A 23,793-nucleotide genomic window follows, 5' to 3' on the forward strand; every position below is an offset into this window, starting at 1 on the left:
ATAAATCAAACTATAGTATGTCGTCCAAAATCAGTCAAAAAAGTCATAGTATAGTATGTCGTCCAAAATCTGTCAAAAAAAGTCATAGTATAGTATGGCATCCAAAATCAGTCAAAAAAGTCATAGTATAGTATGTCGTCCAAAATCAGTCAGAAAGGTCATAGTATAATATGTCGTCAAAAATCAGTCAAAAAAGTCATAGTATAGCATGTTGTCCAAAATCAGTCAAAAAAGTCATAGTATAGCATGTCATCCAAAATGACACCAAACATCTTAAGATTGCAGAGTGCTCTTGCTTCAAGCAGGGATTGAACCCAGGTCTTTTTTTTCTAAGGCAAGGGCACCAACCACTACACCAACCTTGAGGGCACGTATTACAGTACGTTCTCTTAAATGACACTAAAACACCAAAGTATAGTACGTCGTCCAAAATCACCCAAAAAAGACATAGTATATCGCGTCGTCCAAAATCAGTCAAAAAAGTCACACTATAGTATATCATCTAAAATCTGTCAAAAAAAATCAAACTATAGTATGTCGTCCAAAATCAGTCAAAAAAGTCACACTATAGTATGTCGTCTAAAATCTGTCAAAAAAGTCATACTATAGTATGTCTTCCAAAATCAGTCAGAAAAGTCATAGTATAGTATGGCGTCCAAAATCTGTTAAAAAAGTCATATTATAGTATGTTGTCCAAAATCTGTCAAATAAGTCATAGTATAGCATGTCGTCCAAAATCAGTCAGAAAAGTCATAGTATAGCATGTCGTCCAAAATCTGTCAAAGAATTCATACTATAGTATGTCGTCCAAAATCAGTCAAAAAAGTCAGAGTATACTATGTCGTCCAAAATCAGTTAAAGAAGTCATACTATAGTTTGTTGTCCAAAATCTGTCAAAAAAGTCATAGTATACTATGTCGTCCAAAATCAGTCAAAAAAGTCATAGTATAGTATGTCGTCTAAAATCAGTCAGAAAGGTCATAGTATAATATGTCGTCAAAAATCAGTCAAAAAAGTCATAGTATAGCATGTTGTCCAAAATCTGTCAAAAAAGTCATAGTATAGCATGTTGTCCAAAATCAGTCAAAAAAGTCATAGTATAGTATGTCGTCCAAAATCAGTCAAAAAAGTCATAGTATAGTATGTCGTCCAAAATCAGTCAAAAACGTCATAGTATAGTATGTCGTCCAAAATCTGTCAAAAAAGTCTTACTATAGTATGTCGTCCAAAATCAGTCAAAAAAGTCATAGCATAGTATGTCGTCCAAAATCAGTCAAAAAAGTCTTACTATAGTATGTCGTCCAAAATCAGTCAAAAAAGTCATAGCATAGTATGTCGTCCAAAATCAGTCAAAAAAGTCAGAGTATAGTATGTCATCCAAAATCACCCAAAAAAGTCATAGTATAATATGTCTTCCAAAATCTGTCAAAAAAGTCATAGTATAGCATGTAGTCCAAAATCAGTCAAAAAAGTCAGAGTATAGTATGTCATCCAAAATCACCCAAAAAAGTCATAGTATAATATGTCTTCCAAAATCTGTCAAAAAAGTCATAGTATAGCATGTAGTCCAAAATCAGTCAAAAAAGTCATACTATAGTATGTCGTCCAAAATCAGTCAGAAAAGTCATAGTATAGCATGTCGTCCAAAATCTGTCAAAAAAGTCACACTATAGTATGTTGTCTAAAATCTGTCAAAAAAGTCATACTATAGTATGACTTCCAAAATCAGTCAGAAAAGTCATAGTATAGTATGGCGTCCAAAATCTGTCAAAAAAGTCATAGTATAGTATGTCGTCCAAAATCAGTCAGAAAGGTCATAGTATAATATGTCGTCAAAAATCAGTCAAAAAAGTCATAGTATAGCATGTTGTCCAAATTCAGTCAAAAAAGTCATAGTATAGCATGTCATCCAAATTACACCAAACATCTTAAGATTGCAGAGTGCACTTGCTTCAAGCAGGGATTGAACGTGGGTCTTTTTTTTCTAAGGCAAGGGCACCAACCACTACACCAACCTTGAGGACACGTATTACAATACGTTGTCCTAAATGACACCAAAACACCAAAGTATAGTACGTCGTCCAAAATCACCCAAAAAAGACATAGTATATCGCGTCTTCCAAAATCAGTTAAAATAGTCATAGTATAGTATGTCGTCCAAAATCAGTTAAAAAAGTCATAGTATAGTATGTCGTCCAAAATCAGTTAAAAAAGTCATAGTATAGTATGTCGTCCAAAATCAGTCAAAAAGTCATAGTATAGCATGTCGTCCAAAATCTGTCAGAAAAGTCATAGTATAGTATGGTGTCCAAAATCAGTCAAAAAAGTCATAGTATAGTATGTCTTCCAAAATCAGTCAGAAAAGTCATAGTATAGTATGTCGTCCAAAATCAGTCAGAAAAGTCATAGTATAGCATGTCATCCAAATTACACCAAACATCTTAAGATTGCAGAGTGCACTTGCTTCAAGCAGGGATTGAAGGTGGGTCTTTTTTTTCTAAGGCAAGGGCACCAACCACTACACCAACCTTGAGGACACGTATTACAAAACGTTGTCCTAAATGACACCAAAACACCAAAGTATAGTACGTCGTCCAAAATCACCCAAAAAAGACATAGTATATCGCGTCTTCCAAAATCAGTTAAAAAAATCATAGTATAGTATGTCGTCCAAAATCAGTTAAAAAAGTCATAGTATAGTATGTCGTCCAAAATCAGTCAAAAAAGTCATAGTATAGCATGTCGTCCAAAATCTGTCAGAAAAGTCATAGTATAGTATGGTGTCCAAAATCAGTCAAAAAAGTCATAGTATAGTATGTCTTCCAAAATCAGTCAGAAAAGTCATAGTATAGTATGTCTTCCAAAATCAGTCAGAAAAGTCATAGTATAGTATGTCTTCCAAAATCAGTCAGAAAAGTCATAGTATAGTATGTCATCCAAAATGACACCAACACATCCTAAGATTGCAGAGTGCATTTGCTTCAAGCAGGGCTTGAATCCGGGTCTTTTTTTTCTAAGGCAAGAGCACCAACCACTACACCAACCTTGAGGACACGTATTACAGTACGTTGTCCTAAATGACACCAAAACACCAAAGTATAGTAAGTCATCCAAAATCAGTCAAAAAAGTCATAGTATAGCATGTCATCCAAAATCTGTCAGAAAAGTCATAGTATAGTAAGTCATCCAAAATCACCCAAAAAAGACATAGTATAGTATGTCGTCCAAAATCAGTCAGAAAAGTCATAGTATAGCATGTCGTCCAAAATCTGTCAGAAAAGTCATACTATAGTATTTTGTTTAATTTGTGCTATACTATAATAAGCTGTGTCTCTCTTCAGTGACAAAAATGCAGTAGGGACTGGGAAACCAGTTTGTTAAAAAAAAGAATTGTGTATGTTAATGTCTTGCTCAGGCATACTCAGCCTAACTAAGATGTAGTATGTAAGACAGATCTCGGGGCAAACTACAGCTACAGCTATATAACATGATGATTGAAAGGGACAAAAGGGAATATTATGCCCAGTCATAGATTGTTACCAAGCCTTTAACTGCTTTCTAAAAGCATGTGTTTAACTCCCTTTATGCAACGGTGAAGTCCAAGTCATGTGTCCAAAGCCTCGGCAGATTTCAGTCCAACCTCAGAGTGATTAGCGAGGCTTTTCAGTCTATCCTTAGCTTGCATGTCTCTGATTAGCAGGTAGGCCCATATCTGGAGGGAGGCTTTTGAACTGCTTTCTCGTGCCTCTGCTTGCAGTAGCAGCAGAGTTTCTGTGGGAGTGTGCATCATTTGTTCTGTGGCTTTGGAACGAATCATTTTCTCTTTGGCTCTCACAGCATCTGGATTATGGTCGTGGCTCACGTGAGTACACATACTTATTTTTGTCTGTGTTGTTTTACATATTTGCCTTCAAGTGTTAAAATGTGAAATAGAAGAGAAATGTCCTGGTTTAACTGGGTGAACTCAGAGTGGCCTGTGTGTGCAGGATGTGATTTATTATTTGTCTTGTTTGAATCATTTTAGGAGCCACAGCTGGTAACATGACACCTTAGGGATGAATAGCATTATTCTAAGGATCCAAGGCCACATATGTTTCCTGGTTCTGGTGAATAAAGAATATCAGATTTTGCATTTGTAATCCACTGAGCTGAAACGGACTCAATTGTTTCGCAGAATGATTGTCTGGGGTCAAGTGCACAGCATTAAACCATAATAAGAACATTACTTCCCAAAAACCTCCTGTAGCAACAATAAATCGAACGTAACGTATACCTTTGGTGTCTACTCTAATCAGTATGTATGCACTTTTATGATTTTTCATGCAGTTTTTATAATAGTTTATCAATAGTGTGATGTTAAAAACAGTCCAAGTAAGCAATAATACAGTATACATATGTGTATACATACACTATGTATATACTATGTACTGCATATAAGTATATAACTTTCCCAAAGCCTCTTGCAGCACCTATAATAATGATAAAAACAATATTTTATTTTATTATTATGACATATATATATACATACATATATACATATATACATATATATGTATATGATTCTGCCAATAAACTTTTCTAACAGCTTCCTAAAAATAGGTAGCATGACATCATTTTTGCAGCAATCACTTACTTATTTACACCATTGAAATGTTCTGCCAGAGAAAATACTGAAACACGAACAACCAAACATGAACACGGACCACGGCTAAGCCTGTTCTTATACGTGTCAGTCAAGCTTTATTTCATGAGGGATTTTATCCGCTTCCATCAAACAGCAACAGACTACCGTTGCCTCCTTTAATTGTCTCTGTTAGAACACACACTGTGTTAATAGCAGATCTTCTTTTTTTTTTGCTTTTTATAGGTAAAATCCCTGCATTATTGATTACGGGAAAAACTGGCTAAGAAGGCGTCTTCTTCTGTGACAGTGACAATCGCTGAGGTAATGTCCACTTTCACTGCTGGCGCAGAGGTTTAAGCTTGTTATTTTAAGTCACTTGGAGGATTTATTTATGGCTCTATCCTCATTATCCCTGTCTCCATTTACTCTTTGATCTTTATAGCAGTCTGTGCATACATGTGTATAAAACCCATGCGGCGTGACTCTCTTCTTTAAAAAAGTATTCTTAAATATGCAATTTAAACAGACGCTGCTGAAATAGAGATTCAATTATTGTTATACTGGATATTGTTTGTCTTTAAAAATAAAACATTCATGATTTAATGTGGTTCAATGTGGTTCATGCACATGATATAAATAAGTATATAATGTCTAAGGATGTTTCTCAATAAACACGACTTAACTTAGACACAACACAGCGTCACAGTGATTACACCCACATTCTTTTCTTTGTATGGATTTTCTCTTTCAGACGAGGGTTATGTCAGCCCAGATCAAACATGTAATGGGGCTAGTTTAGTCTTAAGTGCTTTAGAGAAGTTAAGTACCCATGTTGGGCTAAAGCTAAAGTAGCGATTACTGGAAGTTGACAGCATGTACAGGTTAGGCGCAAAAAAAAAGTTTTCTACTAAAATATACAACATTTTTGTGTGTTTTTAACATTTTCTATGCTTTTTAAATCAACTTGCAGCCTGGGATGAATGGGAGCCATCTCAGGAGAAACATGACATCCCAACAACCCAGCTGCTGCCCCAGTCTGTTTATGTGAGATCTTTCACTCAGGGCGAAGAGACGACCGCTCAGAATGTCCTCCCACAAGCACAGCTTTCAGTGCTTCAACGCTGTAGGACATGAAGACTCGCGCGGGTCATCTCTGCATCACCCGACTCGCCTCCCCACGATTCCTCAGCATGGCATGGTGGCCCATCATGAACCCGAGAAAGTATGTTGTCTTTGCTCCGAGTACAGACACCTTCAGGCCCTGGAGACCTTAAAGACGGGGGTTTCACCTTTGCATTACAATCTTGCACCATGTCAAACTCACCATCTGCACCACTGTGTTCATGGAAGGCCTGTCAGGCCTGAGGAGGCACATTCAGGCCCAGAACGACAAGTTCATCATCATCATCCTCATCATTACAGGCACAGTAAGAGGGTGGTGCTAGTGAAGAACAGCGACCCTTCCATCAGCAAAACCATCGTTCTGCACCGCAGGAGTATACGCAGTTTGGGGCTTTTCTTAGAGGAAGTGTCTGAGCTCATGCAGTACCACGTCAGGAAGCTCTACACTGCAGAGGGACGCAAGGTGAGGTCATTAACAATTGGAATCGCAGGATTATGTGAAGACATGCTTTCATGTCCTTACTGCAGAGTTTAGCTGAGTACTTGTTGTATGACATTATATGATTGATATGCTCAGGAAGGAGCAAGAGGAAGCTTTTTTTCCTTCCCTTGTATTTTAATGACTGGAAAAAGAAGGCTAAAATTCAGATGAAAAGAAGTACGTGACTATGGGTCACAGTTTTATTATTATAGTTATAATTTTGCTTAATATAAGACACCCCAAAATTATGGTTTAAATTGTTAGAAGTAGTTGCCTCAGACTAAATACTAGAAGGAAACAGAGGCCTCTAGTGACAGGATTGAGTTTTGCAAATAAATCCAATATGAAAACTAGGCTCAGCTCTGCCCTCCTGCAAACACACAAGAGAAATGGTCATTTAGTTTTAAACCTTATTAACATTAATTGTCATCATGCAAAAGAGCACAATTTGGGACAGTGAAATCTACCAGGTACTTCACGCACTCCAATAAAATCCTGTGTGAAAGAAATGTCCATCATCTGACAGTGCTGAAATTCATATCATTTTCACTTTAATTTCTGTTTCTTTCGTTTACTACTGAATTTTATAAGGGAATAAAACAGGGATATTCCCTTACACACATTCAGATTGTAGGCATCTCTCCATAAAACCATTAATCTTGGTCAAATCAGAGCTATTTTAGAAAGAGGAGAAACAGGTCAACGTTGAAACTCCACTCTCCTAGTTTGATACTTGTGGTGTCTCAGAAATGTGTCTTCCACTGTGGTAATTAATTATCTTCACCCAGGCTCTGCGTGACCATGGATGAAGCCATTCATCTGCCTTTTCCGGCAGCGGGTTTAAAAGTCAGAACTGCACTGTCATCAAAACTGACTGCTCGTCAGCAACTAAATCAACCCAACTCTTGATTTTTTTTTAGTCCACATTTTTTCCCTCTAAGTTTCATGACTGTCAGTGACAAAAGAAAACAGAGGCACCAGTGTTCAATATCATGACAATGTTTACACACAGAATTATAATGAGCAGCCTTTTATACAATGTTGTTGCTCTGCAGACTACAACTACCACACCATACAAATGAAATATGCTAAAGAAAGAAGTGCACCCATGCAATCCTGATTCTACAGATTATGTAGCCTACAATTGATGAAACACTTTTAATCCTGAAAGCTTTAGAAGATAACGTGGTCCTATGAAGTTTGAAAATGTAAAAAAAATATCCACAAAATTCTGATTTTTGTATATTAATGTCCCTCTGTTTTACCTCATAAGATGAACATGCATAAAGACAGTTGCATTATAAATTACTGAACCACTGCGTTACCTTCATAGTAGCATTTAGGCAGCAACGTTTACACGCTCAATATTTCAGAGCAAAATCCAGTGCTCAAACAAGTGACCATGCATCGTCATCTGGAGAAGTTTCCCAGAGATCATTCTGGATTAGGATATATCTTTTCTGGACTCACTGCATGACTCAGAGCTTTTCTTTACAGGGGATTTAGAGCACCCAGCTGCACAAATGACGAGGCAATACCTTGACCCAATTAACATTTGCCCCTGTTTATTGAGTCTTTCCCTGCACATATTTACTAGAATTGATAGTTTTATATTTTTGATTAAAAAAACAAACTGACAATTTTCTCAATATTTGAGAAATCAAAAAGCAATAAAGAACGTTTCATAAATATGCAAATGCAGTCATTAAACAGTGCCTTATATACTGTAGGAAATAGTTGTTTAATAAAAATTCCACTCTATAGAAGAGAAGGTGTGTCTCATTTATTTATCACTCTTGATTCCTATCTGTTGTGTGTTTTAGATTGACAATGTGCAGAGTCTCCTGCAGTGTCCCGGCATCCTTGTCTGTGTGGGACGCGAGCCTTCTCATCCTTCGATTGTGGAGAATTTTTGGAGAACATCTGGTGACAAACTTTCAAAGTTTAATTTGAGGTCACCCTCCAGTGGCTGCACTGACGGACAAGAGGGTAGGAGAAAAGACAGCATTTTGGGGACAGTTTTATTGTCATTTTTATTATAAATTAATTATAATGGGGACATTTTATACATGCTGCCTATACATGATTATTGCTTTATAACTGTCATTAAAATACCATATATTGTTTCTCTCTCTCTTTTATGGACCATGATCCTTTGTCCAGGACTTCGAACACAGAAAAGTGTCATCAATCCAAAATTTGAATGTGACAACAGCTCAAACAGGCACTCGGTGTCATCTGACAAGTCATTACCGGATGGAACTGACTCTCCAGATAATGTGGACTCCTGCTCTCCCACTGGTGACGGACTGAGACATGACGATGTAGAGAAAAAGGTCCATGTCAATAAAGACGGGAGTTTGTCGATGGAAATGAAAGTGCATTTCCGTCTACAAAATGATGAAACATTACAGTGGTCAACAAAGGTAAAAAAGATGACAGGCAGGACCTGTGAGCAAAGACACAATAATACCTACCTTTTGAACAGGTTTGAACAGGTTAGTGAAAGAAGCTATTCAAAATGTGAGAACATCTCTACTGGTGAGCAAGACGAGAGTTACATCAATGGATGCAATGAAAGACATGTAGAGGAACTTCACTGTCCTCACTGCTGCAGTCACCAGCAGGATTATGACGTCTGCAAAAATATCCCAGGGACACATGGAGCAAGTCGCCACATTCAAACTTCCAGCTCAAGTGCTTCCTCACATGCCGTGGTCTCTAGAAAGATTGTGACTGAAAGACATATTGTGTCTCGCTCAAGTGAAGAGCATGTAGAGCAGGTGGAGGAGGAGACTTGCATCAAGCAGACTGAGACAGAAGAGTACTGTACCATCAGGAGAGACACTTGCTCACCAAAGTGCAACTTGCAATCCACCATAACGGACAACTGTAAGGCTTGTGTTGATGGCTCCACAGACGATCACATCCAAACATCGGAGCCAGAGGAACAAGCAGGATCTGCTCGTAGTGCTTCTTCACAAATATTATCAGACCATGAGGGGGATCAAAAGGATGAGGATGCGTCAAGAGGATCTTCTCAGAATGGTCGACCTGAGAGGGAGGAGTCCACAGAGTCAGCAATGCAACAAAAATCTCCAAGCCTCACAGACAGAACATCCAACTCTTCAGTGCACTCTACCAAGTCAAGAAAATCCAAAGCTTCTCACACTTGCCATTGTGGAGAATCAAATGTTTCTGAGAATAATAATAAGGGACAAACCAAGGCCCAAGATGGGGAAGAAAGTGAGATACAAACAGATCAATCAAGTGCCATGCCTGCTGAATCCAATGCCTCTGGCACATCAAATGAGTCTGAAGCAATATTGAATACAGGGAGTGGAGATATCGAAGAGAAGAGATCTAAAAGTGCCATGTCAGTTCAATCAAATGCCTCAAATGTTTCTGCAAAATCTAAAACATCAGGAACTTCAGAGGTCACACCTCAAGAAGATTCAGAAGACAAATCGGGAGAGACTCAAGACATTGATGAAAATGTTAATGAACAGGAGGAGGCTGAAGAGGTTGGAGAAGATCAAGACAGAGTGCCAAGTGTCATGTCACAAAAATCATCAAAGTCTAAATACTCTGAAATGGAGGATCCACAAAATATTGAGGAAGTTCAAATTGCAGATGGAGAAACACGTATTGCTTTATCAGCAACGTCTTCAAATAAAGCTGAAAATGACGAGGATGTCATGGACAATGTGTACAGATCTCCAAGTACCATGTCAGTAAAATCCACAAAGTCTACAAGATCCAGACGATCTAGAACCTCTGAAAGTCTTAAAAGTGCAATTCATGATGAAATACAAGCTGAAAATGAAGAAAGACAAAGTGAAAGATCCCTTAGTCCAAGGCCTGCAAGGTCTGTCAAGTCAAATGTATCTGCAACATCTAAAAAGTCGAGTAACCTAAACACAGAAGATGTAGAAGGTCCACCAGTGAGAGCAATAAGTGCTATGTCAGCTAAGTCTAATGTGTCTGCAGGGAGACCACAAAGCACAATGTCAGTCAAATCATCAAAGTCAGTGAAGTCAAATATTTCAACAAAGTCTGGCAAATCAAAGCATTCTAACGTTACCAATAAAGACAGTGATGACAGCCATGATGACAAAGATGATACCAAGGAAACTGAAGCGAGAGCAGCAAGCTGCATCAGTAAAGCAGACGAATCACCAAACTCATGTACTTCAGCCAACAAAAGTCTTGACACAAATGATGACGCTGAAGAGAGAGCAACTAGTGTCAAGTCAGAGATGTCAGGCATTTCAAAATCATCTGCAATATCCAGCAAGTCAAAGGCCTCTAGAGAAGCAAGCACAATGTCTGCAAAATCTGCCAAGTCAAACACCACCGCAGTATCTACAAATTCAAATATAAAATGCAATGGTGATATCTGTGATGAAGGTAATGATGCAGAGAGATCACCGAGCCGCACCTCTGGTAAATCAGCCAAGTCAAACATTTCGGCAAGATCAACTCACTCAAAATCCTGTGGTGGTTCAGATAGTGCTAAAAATGGGGAAGAGAGGGGACCGAGTGTCCTTTCAGTGAAATCAGCAAAGTCAGTGGTGTCGGTCAAGTCTTCCAAATCAACCCGGTCACATATTTCTGCCAAATCAAACATGTCAGAGGCCAATGGTGTTTCAGCTGAAGAGAATACTGCAGACAAGGAACATGGACAACGGGCCCCAAGCAATATGTCAACTTTATCGGCTAAATCTCTAAAATCGAATGCTTCAGCGATTTCAAAGAAATCAATAGCAAGCTCAGTGAAGTCAGGTGAGTGTTCTGCTCAAGGTTCACCTGAAGGAGACGATGATGAAGGAAATGACAATGAAGTAGAAGAAGCTGTAGCGAGAACAGAGAGCAGCTTGTCAGCCATATCAGTCCACTCACATGTTTCTGAAAAGTCTCTTAATTTCGCAGAAAGAGCACCAAGTGCTTTCTCAGCGAAATCAGCAAAGTCGCACATTTCCTCAAAGTCTAAGAAATCTACTCATTCCGCCAAAACTAGTGACACTCCTGGTGCAAGATATGGTGGAGAGGAAACTCGGGAATGCACAGCATCACAAGAGCAAGATGTTCCTGCGGAAGGAAATACATCAGTTCATGACGAGCATGTCGAGAGAGCTCCAAGTCACATATCTATCAAATCAGCAAAGTCTGGCAAGTCAAATGTTTCTAAATCATCCAAGAAATCGAAGAAATCTGTGCCCCCTCAAGAAAATAGTGCAGTCTATGAAGAAAGACCATCTAGTGCTGTCTCAGACAGATCCTTACAGTCAAATACTTCAACAAAATCTGAGAGATCAGAGAGGATATTTCCACATGAGGGAAATATTGAAGTGGAGAATGCAGAGAGAGCGCCAAGTTGCATGTCAGCAAAATCAACCAGATCAAATTTTACAGTCAAGTCTGTGACTTTCAGAGAAAATATTGCAAATGGTGAAGATATGGTAAAGCGTGTCCCAAGTGCAATGTCAGCCAAGTCAGATACCTCAGGGATGTGTGCACAAATCATTATTTCTGCTGACAATAATGATGAAGAAGAAAGTGGAGAGAGGCCAACAAGCACACTGTCAGCCAAATCAAATATTTCTGTATCGTCAAAAAGCACAACAGCATATGAAGTTCTGGCAACAGACAATGCTGCAGATGAGGAGGAAAGCGTGCAAAGACCGGTAAGCACCCTGTCAGCTAAGTCAGGCAGGTCAGTCAAGTCAACACAGTCGGACATGTCAAAAAAGTCAAAGTCTAGTCACTCAAAAACATCTATTGCTTCCATCAAATCAGCAAAGTCAGGACAGTCATGCATCACAGGAGCGTCAAAGAAACCCAAAGCTTCTGAAAATCCTGCTGAAGATGATGCTCATATTACTGACACTGAAGAACACACTGACATGGCAGCCAAGAGCTCAGTGTCTGCCAAATCAGTGAAGTCAAATGTGACATCCATATCTACAAGATCTAAAGCATCTCACAGTCCTGACAAGGTTAACAATGAGGAACATGCTGCCAGTAATTCTGAAAATGCAGTTGTTTGCGAGGACACTGAACAGAGAGCACAAAGTGCAATGTCACTGAAGTCAAACAAATTACTACCTCCTAATATTTCTGTTATAGAGAGTTGTGACATAACAGATGAAAGAAACGAAGAAGAGAAATCAAAGCGAGCAACAAGTGTCAAGTCGGGGAAGTCAACTGTTTCAGAGCGTTCCAAAAAGTCAGCAGCATGTGAAGCTGGCCACAATAAAAGTGAAACGCAGTCACAGAGTTCGTTATTTGTTAAGTCAAATCTGTCCATGAAATCACACAAATCCAAACCAAGGGATATTCTATCAGATAAAGATGTACAAAAGAAAGAGGAGGGGAAAATGCCAACGGCCAGCAATGAACCCACATCCAGTTTGCTTGAAGAAGACAAGCACAAAGATAACAATGATAAAAGTTGTCACTCTAAGACAAGTAAGTCAAGCAGACAAGGCAAAAAAACAGAGGTTATTGCCAGTGCACGTCAATCAAAAGGAAATAAACATGTGATTAGTCATACAGAGTCAACTGAAAGTGATTTGTCACAAACTCTGTCCAGTTCAGACAATGTCAAAGACGCACACGAGACTGCAGTTACCAGAGAATCAAACACCAGCGTGTCTAACGTGTTAACAGAAGGTCGACTGGAAGCTACAAACATTGATCAAAGTGTTGCTGATAACCAAAGTGACAAAAGCAGCAAATGCAAACAGAAGAACATGGAAGCTGACGACTTTGAACTTGTCCCATCCAGCCTACCAAATGCATCCCCTACTGAGGTGGTAAATGAATGGCTAAAAACAATAACTACACATGGAGATGTATATGACCCAGAGGAACTCAGTGAAAACTATGAAGGTCAGAAAAATGACCTCAGGGGAACAGGGGACATAGACAGAACAGTGGATAATGAAAGCAATCCTCTCTCTCCAGATGACAATCCAAAATATGTAAATGACGGCGTTGTGATGAACAGTGTTCCTAATAATAACTGCCAAACAAACGCAGAGGCACTGAATGCAGATAGTGCTCCAAGTGATGACACCTCAAAAGTATTTCACTCTTCTGTTCATGTGATGAAAGTGCTTTTAAATACAAAGGTTGACAGATGTAACAGTTTACCTGAAATCTCTCCAGTGTATGGACGTAAACTAAGCACTTCAGCGAGAGGGCTTTTAGATTGTCTTGTTAAGTTGCAGTTAATAAATCATGATGCTAAAAATGCAGACGAAAAGAACAGAAGGTACCAGGAGCTAATGGATATTCTGAAATCTCTTTGGCTTTGTGATCCTCCTGAGAATGAACATGTGACGACGAAGAAGTGTGACGACCATTATGTGGATAACGACTTCAATCATACCTCGTCCTCTGGTGTGGATGTCACCAGTGGCTCCACGGGCTCTGGCAAGAGCGGTGATGGTGTGAATGGGCATCTGCCACAACCACACACCGAAGCAATGGAATACTACAACGTCTGTGAAGGTGAACTGGATGCAGACATTCCATGTACACCTGAGAAAGATATTGAAGGACTACACCAAGAAATACAAAAGGGAGATGATCCAGGCACAGATGACACAATTAGAAATAACGATAGTCCAAGAGAATTACCCGAAACATCACCATCGTTAAGCAAGAGTTCAGGCAATGACAGCAGTGCCCAAAATGCTCCACAGGAGGGTGAAAGAGAATTTCAGGAGGACAATAGCTCCGACAGTTCTACCCTCACTAAAGAAGCACAGGTAGCCAAAAGTATATCTCAAGATCCCAATCCTGTCTGGGTCTTAACCTTACTAAACAAAATAGAAAAGCAGTTCATGACACATTATAGCAATGCAATGAGAGAGTTCAAAGTCCGATGGAACTTGGATGACAATAAACAGCTGGACACAATGATAAGCGAACTTAAAACAGATGTCCACAAAAGAATCCAAACCAGTATCAACAAAGAACTGAGAAAAATTCACGGTCAAGCAGGCCTACCAAGACCTCCTGCAGGAGCAATGTCACGTTTTTCAACAACACAAGCAGAAGAGAGAAGACGAAAGCTGAAGATCATGCTCAAAGAATCAGATGATCCACAAGAAGTAGGAAGTGGTGATTCGGCAACAGGCACATCTTATAGTGACCAGCGGAGTGAAAATGATGAATACTGTCCGTGTGAAACATGTACTGAGAAAAAAATGACATCTAAGCCACTGGTTCCTGCAGAAGTTGTGAATATTGCACCAGTTGTCATGGCCTTTGACCTAAAGAGAATTCTGGTGATGAAGAATGATTGCAATACACAGGCAATCACATGCACATCTCACTTTGAAAATGATACTAAGACACATGCAGCAGACACACTTGTAGAAAAAGTGATTTCAGGAGCTGTAAGAGAAGTGGAAGGGGATAAAGTGTACCATGACAGTAAAGGTGACATTGCTTTTGCAGAAGACTTGGCTGAAGAAGGTGAGGATGAAAGTGAATCAGAAAAAGAGAAAGCAAACACACTTGTAGGTGTAATAGAGGAAGAGGCAACTGACGCTACCACAAATAAGGATGATAATACAGCAGGAGAGACTGCTGTCTCAACTGAACACCAGTCTGACAAAGAGGTGGCTGAAGAAGAGGTTGATGCCATTAGTAAATATGATTCTGAAAATGAAACTGAAACACGGAAGGAGAATGAAGATGAATGCGACAAAGCAGAAGCTGTAGAGTCAGAGACAGTGGAAGATGAAGAAGAAATTCCTGCTTCTGTATCAGATGATTCTGCAGCGAAAAACAACAATCTGACCTCGGCTGATGAACCAGCAAACGAACCAAGCACTGATGAGATTGCTGTCATAGATGAAGATGAACTTCAAGAGGAAATCTCTGAAGCTACAACAGCTAAAGATGAAAGTGGAGAAAGAAACACTATGGAAGAAGCAGAAGCAGGGACAGTTGATGTTGGTGAAGAAGAGATTGCTGCCACCAGTGAAGCTGAACTCCAAGAAGAGGCTCCTGAAGCCACCACATCTGAAGGTGAAAATGAAGCTGATGATGTGACATCCACAAATATCCATCAATCTGACAAAGAGGAGACTGCGGAGGAGGGGGCAGCTGATGATGATCTTGACGCCACAAGTGAAGGGGATTTGGCAAATGAGAACAATGACACAGTTACAGCTAATGAATCATCAGAGAAAACATCTGAAAAAAGTGAGATTGCTGAAACAAGTGAGGATGAAGTGACAGTTGAAGCTACTGCAACTGAAGGAAAGAATGTGGTAGATTCAGAGGAATTTGAATCAGATAATGATGAGGCTTCAGATGAAATTACTACAGAAAGTGATGACGATGATGATGATGCAGAGAATGAAGCCACAGGTGACAAACTGTCAAGAAAATTATCTATAGAAGCAACAGATGATGAGCTTGTTGTAGAAAAGGAGATTGCTGCTACAAGTGAAGACGAACTTGAAGAAGAGACTGCTGAAGCCACCACAGCTGAGGATGAAAATGCAACAAAAAGTGTGGCAGACAGAAATGAAATTGGCTCTGATACAGCATCAGAAAACGAGGATGCTGTGGTAGCAGGTGAAAATGAAGATCCGGAAAAAACTGATGATGAAACTGCAGAAGAGAGTGAAGCCATAGGTGATGAACCAAAGGAAACAACTCAAGAACCAACAACAGACAAGGATGAGGTGGAAAAAGAGATTGCTGTAACAAGTGTGGATGAAGGTGAAGAAGAGGCTGCAGAAGCTTTCACAGCTGAAAGTGAAAACATGAAAGACTTGGTTGCTGCAACAAGTGACGATGATGATTCTGCAGAGAATTTAGATGAAACTGCAGAGGAGAGTGAAGCCACAGGTGATGAAGCAACCACAGATGATGAATTTGTTGTAGAAAAGGACATTGCTGCTACAAGTGAAGATGAACTTGAAGAAGGGACTGATGAAGACACCACAGCTGAAGATGAAAATGTAAAAGAGAGTGAAACTACAGGTGATGGGCAGCCAAAAGAACCAACAACAGAAGCAACAACAGAAGAGGAGTGTGCTGGCACAGGGGGAGATGAACTTGAGGAGGAGACTACAGAAGCATCTGTAAATAAAAAGAACACAACAGCTGAAGATGAAAAAGCTGAGGAGAATTATGAGTCTGGTAAAGATGAGAATGTGGGAGGAGGAACAGTCAGTGATGAAGAAGAGATTGCTTCCTCCTGTGCAGATGAGTCTGCAGATGAGAACAATGACCCAGCTGCTGTTGGTGATTTATCAGAAGAACCGACTGAAGGTGAGAATGCAGTAGAAAAAAAAATTACAGGTGAAGAAGATTCAACTACTGAAGATGAAATTCCAGCAGAAGAGAGTTGTGTGGCTGCCACAACTGAAAATAAATCTGACAAAGAAAAAGCAGGAATGGCTGACGATGGAGAAGAAACTGCTGACACCAATGATGATAACAGTGCTGAAGATGCCACTACAAATGATGAAGAAAGCGCAGACGAAAACGATGCTATGAGTGATAAAATAACAAAGAAGGCTGAAGAAACAGCAACAACTCAAGATGAGACTGCTGCAGTAAAAGACATGGATGTAACCAGTGAAGACGAATCAGTGGAAGAGCGTGTAGAAGTCAGCAATGTTGAAGAGGAAAATCCTGCAAAAGAGTCTGATGTGGCTGTGACATCTGAAGGTGAATCCGATGAGGATGAGGCCACGGAAGCAGAGATGGGTGATGATGGAGTGGAGGCTGCTGACGCAAGTGATGAAGATGAAACTGCAGACGAAGATGAAAGTTCTGTAGAAAAAGATGATGGTGCGGAAGAAGAGAGAGATGTTGCAGAGACAACTGAGCAGGAATCTGACAAAGATGCAGCAGTGGAAGGGGAGGTTCCAAATGCCAGTGAAGATGAGCATCAGTCAGATGATGAAGAAACTGCTGGAGATGATAGTTCTCCAAAGAAGGAACAAGCTGCTGAATCCAACACAGCTGAAGAGGAAAATGCAGCAGATGTGGCTGACGCAACTGAATATGAATCTGACAAACAGGAAGAAACTGCTGCTAGCAGTGATGAGGATTCTGCAGAAGGCGTTGTCTCAACAAATGATGAATTGTCAGAGGAAACTGATAATACATCTAAAGCTGACAGGCTGTCCCCCAAACAAGAAACATCTGAAGATGGAGAAGAACTAGTAGAAAAGCATGATAACGTAGAAGCTGTTCCTGAATCCACAAGAGAGGAAAGCCCAATAGCTGTGACAGAAGATGAATCAGAGGAGGAGAACCATGAATCTGACACAGATGATAATGAACCAGTAAAGAATGCAATGACAGATACAAATGATTCTGACGGAGGAGAGGATTCCTCAAAAGCTTCAACTGATAGTGAGACTGGAGATGAAACTTCAGAAGAAGGTGAGTCTGCTGCAGAGGATAAAGTAGCTGAAGAAACCAGTGCCAATGTGGATTCTGTTAAAGACGAACAAGGAACAAGGGAGGAACCCTCGGATAACACAGAGGATGAATCGGCACAAGATGACAAACAACTTGCTGAAGAAGAGGGTAAAGAGAACGCTGACAGTGAGCCTGAAAATAATCCTGACAAAGCTGAACACACAAGTGACGAAAGTGATATGAGTGAAGAGCATTGAGAAAATCATTTGACTGAGACAAATAAGGAAACTGATGGCCCTGATGATGTGGTGGAGCTGAAGCCAGAAGCAGATGTCATTACAAATGGAGGACATGGCATTGATGAAGACAATGATCAAGACTCTGAAGAAGAAGAAGAAGAAGAGGAAGAAGAGGAAACGGAGAAACCCAATGAAGACTGGAATGGAGTCCAGGGAGATTCAGCTGATGGAGAGGATGAAGCCGAGGAAGATTCAGAGGAATCGGGCGAAGAACTTGATAAAGGGAATGATTGTGCAGCAAACAGCTCAGAAAATCAAAAGGAAGATAAAAGATCTGCTGAGGAAACCACAACATTATTCCCACTTAAAACTCTGAGCAGGACGAAGGAGGAATCTGAGGATGGTGCTCATGCTGATGTTGAAGATTCTGAGTCTGAAACAAATAAAGAAGAAGCTAAAGGCCTTGAAGAGAGTTAGAAGATTTCACCTCATGTTGACATGCTCATGAGAAGTGACAGGAAGAGGCAGCAGAGAAAGTCTGAGGTTGAAAAAAACGAGCTATGAGCTACAAATACAGACACTTGTATTCAGATATACAGATAACATACGCACAACTATGTGGCACAAAAAATAGGGAATCTTAAAAACTTGAATGTAAATACAAGGAGTGTTGTTGTATGCAAAAGAGATATGGGTGTTGCACATAAACTGCACTTTTTCTTCAAATTATTACTTCATATGTACTGTATGTAATTTGTTTTTTCCATCTTAACTTTTTATGTCAGATTAAGCAGCATGTTTAATGTAAATTAATACTAAACCACATGTTTTCTAGTTAATATTTTTCGTTTTCGGAAAGCCAGAAAACACTGATAATATTTATTTTGAATGTATAACTTACCACTGTGCAAATGCAGTAATATTCATTTTACGAATCATAACAGACTGTATTTCAATCCAACAGTGTTCATCAGTTAGAAAATGCTATACTCTCTTTGACACAGAGAGTGTATTAGTTTAGCTGAATGTGCTGTACTTATTACCTCTGAAATTAAATATATTTTAAACTCCTTTGTGCTATTTTTATTATTATATTGAAGTCTGTTTACCATAGATCTGATACAACTGTGGTACTGTATATTATGTTGGTGTGGTGACCGAATCATAACCAAATGAAAATGCTCTCTTAAACTTCACCACAATTGAAAATATCTTCACAAAAAAATTAAACATGTAATTTATCAATATCACATGCAGAAGTGACAGGGTGATGTGTCCTCCGATCTACAGGGTCCAAAGGTACTTTATGGAGCCCTGTGTTATTGAATTCATTGGACTAAATTTGTGTGTTATGATGGGTTTCTTTTATGGAGAGCTATGATGTCCTCATGTGAAGCACTGGGACAAGAATGGAAACAGGTCACTTGAGCTGGGACACTATTTACTGTATTGTCGTCTGAGAAAACTGAGGAAAAAATTAATAGACTTCCCATACACAAGTATAATGAACTTGTGCGGAAAGGTCTGAATGGGCGTGTGAGGCTGTCTGTTGAGACTTCATTCAGTCTCCCACTACAGTGAGCCCCCATTAGATGGAGCTGATGGATGTGCCCCTCGCATGGTTTCCATGTGCAGTCTCCTGTGGTCATGTGACATACATAATTGGTGTCACTCTGATTGACTGCATTACACCACAGTGAGGTACAGGCCTCTCACCTCACGCTGCTGCTGCTGCTGCTGCTGCAGAGAGACAAGAGCATGTTACTGCCTGCATGCAACAGTCTACTGTTCCACCCTAGAGCATGAAACAACACATGGACTCAAGATTGGAGTATATGGAAAGTAAGGGAGTGTTTGCTGTTTTGCCATTAGCTAAGGGAAGGAGCTTACCTTATCAACAGCTGAGGGAGAACTACTGTGTACGTTACATTGATTTATTGTGGCCTTCAGTTGTCAAAATGTAATAAAGGAGCTGTATGTAAAATGTTTAATGTATTAAGTCATTAAATGATTTGTTATCAGAGATTAACTGAAATAGTGGCTTCACTGATAACAATGGTACAGCCAGTTTAGTCACAATTTAAATGTGAATTTAAGACCTATAGATCCGTCTACCAGTTTGTGTGGGATTGGTTCCTCAAAATGCCTGGCAACCTCGAGAGAGAAGGGAAGGGAAGGTGGGAACTGCTTTCCAAAATTAACATATAACCCCTTTCCTCATTCACTTACACATCTTCTACTTCGTCCTCTACACAAGGGTCGTGGGGGTCGCAGGTGCTAATCCCAGCTGACATAACGCAAGTCCATCGTCCAATGTCCTTGATCCCCAAATGTGCATGTTTTTGTACTGTGGGAGGAATATAACCCCTTTGATATTGTCTAATTTGGAGATTCAGGTTCTAATTGTAGATTTGATTTTCTTTCGTCATTTTATGGCCTAAATATGTCACAGAACATGGAAGCACAGGTGGATCATTTATGATCATACTGTGCTTCTGTGCCTCTGTCTCTTTCTCATATAAGACGAGCGTCTTAAATCGAACCACTAAAGTAGTAATAATGTCTCATTTCAAATAAACAGGATTGAGTTTGAGAGTTGTGTCAGCAGGTTCAGGAAGCTGGCTAATTTGTGTGAGTAATATGTGGCACATTACTCCTCAAGGAGGAAATGTGATAATACTCATAATCATAAGACTGACATCATAAATGTGATAAAACCCATAACAAGAGAGAGAAAAATGTACTGCATTGATGTGAGTATTTATCAGAACGTCTTTCATAATAATGTTGTACTCGTGTTTGATTTGACGAGATGAAAGTAATCGGCAGATCTTGTGGAAAAGCAGAACTTTTTTGGAGGAAGCACCTGCTTGCTGGCACAGACTTTTTTTCCATGGTAAACACTGGAGGAGTGAAGAACGTCATCCTGAGCACAATAATAAGGGACTTTCCCGCAGCCATGTTTATCTCAGAGCAACTTGCCACTGGAACAGCTGCACAAGTTTGCTCACAACTATATTACTGCAAAATCCAGGTGTGGGATCTGGAAAAAAAAAAAAGAGTGTGGCAGGTAACGTTTAACTGTGGAAAATGCAGAGATTTGTACTTGTACATGTGTCACATTGATGTAGGAAAGACATCATAATAATTAAAAAAGTAAATAAATGTGCAATATTACATAAAATGAAACACTTTAAGCTGTACAGTGTGGTCCCTTTATTGTGCTTGATGTCTGCTGCGCTAGCAGACATGGAGGAAACTAGAGACTGGGAAAAGTGAAGCGCTCCTGAAACTCCCGCACCATCCCGCAGGAACAGCAGAAGTGCCTGTTTAATACATCGAGGGGCTTCAATTGTTCCTTGTTTATTGACAATCACTTTGTCTTTTTTTAGGCAAATGCAGGAGCGAAAGACCTTCTTTCACTCCATGTGTGACAGAGGATAGAAATGGTTCCCACACAGGCAGGAAGTCAAAGAGGGGCCTCTTGTGATGAGGAGGGCGATCAAAATTGAGGAAAGTGTGAGCGAGCATGCGCGCGTGTGTGTGTGTGTGCGTGCGTGCGTGTGAACGCATGTGCTTTCATTAGCTCTGACATATTACACTGACAGTGCAGTTTGAATACAGTATTTGATTCCAAAATTTTGTGAGGAGACTCATAGACATAATACATTCCCTGACCTGTGACCCCTTAAACACCTAAACCCGACCCTTTAACTGAGTCTCAACCTTCAAAAAGTCCTTTACAGCTTCAAAACTTCACACGCGCTCATGTATTCACATTTTCAGTGCACACTCACAATAATAATGGGAGCTTAAAAATTGACTATTGGCACCATGTACGCTCTTGGCACAGAGGTGGCCAGAACTGTGTTACAAAAGGAGACCCACGCTCCCTTTCTTTCCCACTGTTGTTCAGGTTATCCTGTGGGGCCACTTATGACTCTTCTGCAGGCAGGATGCAATGTCTGGGGACCCCAACAGAGCCGCGCACAAGCATCCGCCAAGCTCTGGGAAGAAAACAAGGGCTGACGGAAAACCAGAAGAGGGGAGTATAAAGAGAAACAGCAGTTAGTAACCAGGACGCACTCAATAACACTCACCATGCACCTGCAGCGTGTCTGTGTGTGTGTGTGTGTGTGTGTGTAAGTAAAGTGGGGTTGTACCTTCAGAGAACTACAGCACAACACGGCACAGGTGGTCCAAACAAAAACCTGTGAAGTCTTGCCCTGAGAGTAATATCCCCACATTGCATGTTTTATAAAGCCCCCCCATAGGAAACAAACACTTCCGGAGCTGCAAGATTTATTGTTCCCTGGAACTTGTACAGTAGGTTACAACACACTCTGAGTGATAGCTTCCTCACCGAGTTCTTTGATTTGTTCTTAATGACATTTAATATTAATGCAACATGTAAACCAGAAACAAAAGGGTCATAAATACAACACCAGGACATATCGCTTTGAGATTATTGTCTGTGGGAAACAGGTGAATTCCCTCCTCGGTTGAATTTTGAGGTAACAATAGGAAGGAGGTTAACTGTGGTGTATGGTGAGAAAAATATGCTGCTCTGCACCAGATACAGTAATACAATACGTTACAATATTAAGATCCTCAGCCTGATTCCATAGAGTACAACACCACTGACAATTTATATGTCTTATCTTATTTAAAAATCTACATTTTAATGGTTATCTATATATATATAAAAAAAATCACATTATGTGTGGAAGAGCTGGCTGACTGTCTTGACACAAACCTACTGTAGGAGGGTCAGGGAATAAAATGTGACTTTTTATGCCATCTAGTGTCAACTATAGAGAATAACAGAAACCAGGCGGCATACTAGTAGAAGACAAAACCTGTTAAATGCACAATAAGTGAATCATAATGGCTTTTAATATTCATTTTTAACAGAACTATTTAAGTATGGGATAGGTATTTTGAGCGATAAAATAAATGCATCTTTTTCACAGTTATTCACACAAAGTGATATTTGGTTGACCACAAATGTGAATTTTCTAGTGTTTAAAGACACATTTTAATGCCTCCATCTTATGTCTAGCCTACATTAATATACATTAGCAGCTTTAGATAATAAAAGAAGTATCACTATATATAGATTTGTGTGTGTATGTGTGGTCTTCTGAGGACCAAACATTGTATAAATCAAACGGAGTGAGGACATTTTGGGAAAGTGAGGACATTTTGGCTTTTTGAGGGTTAAGACCTGGATTTAGGGTTAGGGTAATGGGCCAGGGAATGCATTATGGCTATGAAAGTCCTCTCTAATAATGCACAAACGTGTGTGAGAGAGAGAAAAGTAAGGGTTGCAAGGACAGAAGGATGATGTTATATAGGATAATTCCAGATTATTGTAGAACATGTAGAATTAACCCTGCAGTGACACAAACAACGTTTGACCTTGTGCTGGTATACGACACATATCTCCATTTCTCCTGTGAGGACACACTGTAATGCTATTTCTCATTAGAGTCCCTTTTTTGAAGTAGTTCACCAGTCCATCTAGTGGTGACTATGTGTACTGCTGTTCTACACTGTTGTTTTGCAAAAATGTACTGTATAACTGTTAAAGTACAAAGTTGACCTGAAAGTGGCAATGAGGAACTGAAAGGTACGGTGTCATGGAAACCATGCCCCCCCCCCCCCCCCCCTCTCTCTCTACCCATCTACCCGTCTCTCTCACACACACACACACACACAACCACATCTAGACTTAACCACTGATTACAGACCTATCCACCAACACGTTTTGAATTCCAACTGTCCCTGAAGTCCCAACTCTAGTTTGATCAATACATTTGACGTTTGCTATTATGATATCATTATTTATTTATTTATTTATTTATTTATTTATTTATTTATTTATTTATTTATTTATTTATTTATTTATTTATTTA

At 39.7% G+C, this 23,793-nt stretch overlaps 2 protein-coding genes and 1 long non-coding RNA gene across 3 annotated transcripts; all 3 read left to right on the top strand.

The window, feature by feature from the left end:
• The first annotated feature begins 3,763 nt into the window (after positions 1 to 3,763).
• LOC131444110 (uncharacterized) lies at positions 3,764 to 6,197 on the top strand. Its single transcript, XR_009233689.1, has 3 exons — positions 3,764 to 3,862; positions 4,868 to 4,945; positions 5,595 to 6,197. It is a non-coding gene; the product is annotated as an uncharacterized LOC131444110 (long non-coding RNA).
• Positions 6,198 to 6,658: 461 nt separating this feature from the next.
• Positions 6,659 to 13,688, top strand: rp1l1b (rp1 like 1b). The gene is made up of 4 exons (XM_058614155.1): positions 6,659 to 6,697; positions 8,051 to 8,216; positions 8,391 to 13,586; positions 13,651 to 13,688. Exons 1-4 carry the CDS (start codon positions 6,659 to 6,661, stop codon positions 13,686 to 13,688), a joined length of 5,439 nt encoding a protein of 1,812 aa, XP_058470138.1.
• LOC131444108 (dentin sialophosphoprotein-like) lies at positions 13,646 to 18,901 on the top strand. The gene has a single exon (XM_058614255.1). It carries the CDS (start codon positions 13,721 to 13,723, stop codon positions 17,891 to 17,893), a length of 4,173 nt encoding a protein of 1,390 aa, XP_058470238.1. The 5' UTR covers positions 13,646 to 13,720; the 3' UTR covers positions 17,894 to 18,901.
• The last annotated feature ends 4,892 nt before the right edge of the window (positions 18,902 to 23,793 follow it).

The sequence above is a fragment of the Solea solea genome, chromosome 17 (genome assembly GCF_958295425.1).
Source record: "Solea solea chromosome 17, fSolSol10.1, whole genome shotgun sequence".
NCBI classification, from domain to species: Eukaryota; Metazoa; Chordata; class Actinopteri; order Pleuronectiformes; family Soleidae; genus Solea; species Solea solea.

Excerpts from the sequence above, each read along its gene's own strand:
- LOC131444108 (XM_058614255.1), top strand. The coding sequence starts at position 13,721 with ATGGAATACTACAACGTCTGTGAAGGTGAACTGGATGCAGACATTCCA.
- rp1l1b (XM_058614155.1), top strand. The coding sequence starts at position 6,659 with ATGCAAAAGAGCACAATTTGGGACAGTGAAATCTACCAG. Across the intron at positions 8,217-8,390 it reads CTGCACTGACGGACAAGAGG|GACTTCGAACACAGAAAAGT; the intron begins GTAGGAGAAAAG and ends TCCTTTGTCCAG. Across the intron at positions 13,587-13,650 it reads ACATGTGACGACGAAGAAGT|TGGCTCCACGGGCTCTGGCA; the intron begins GTGACGACCATT and ends GGATGTCACCAG.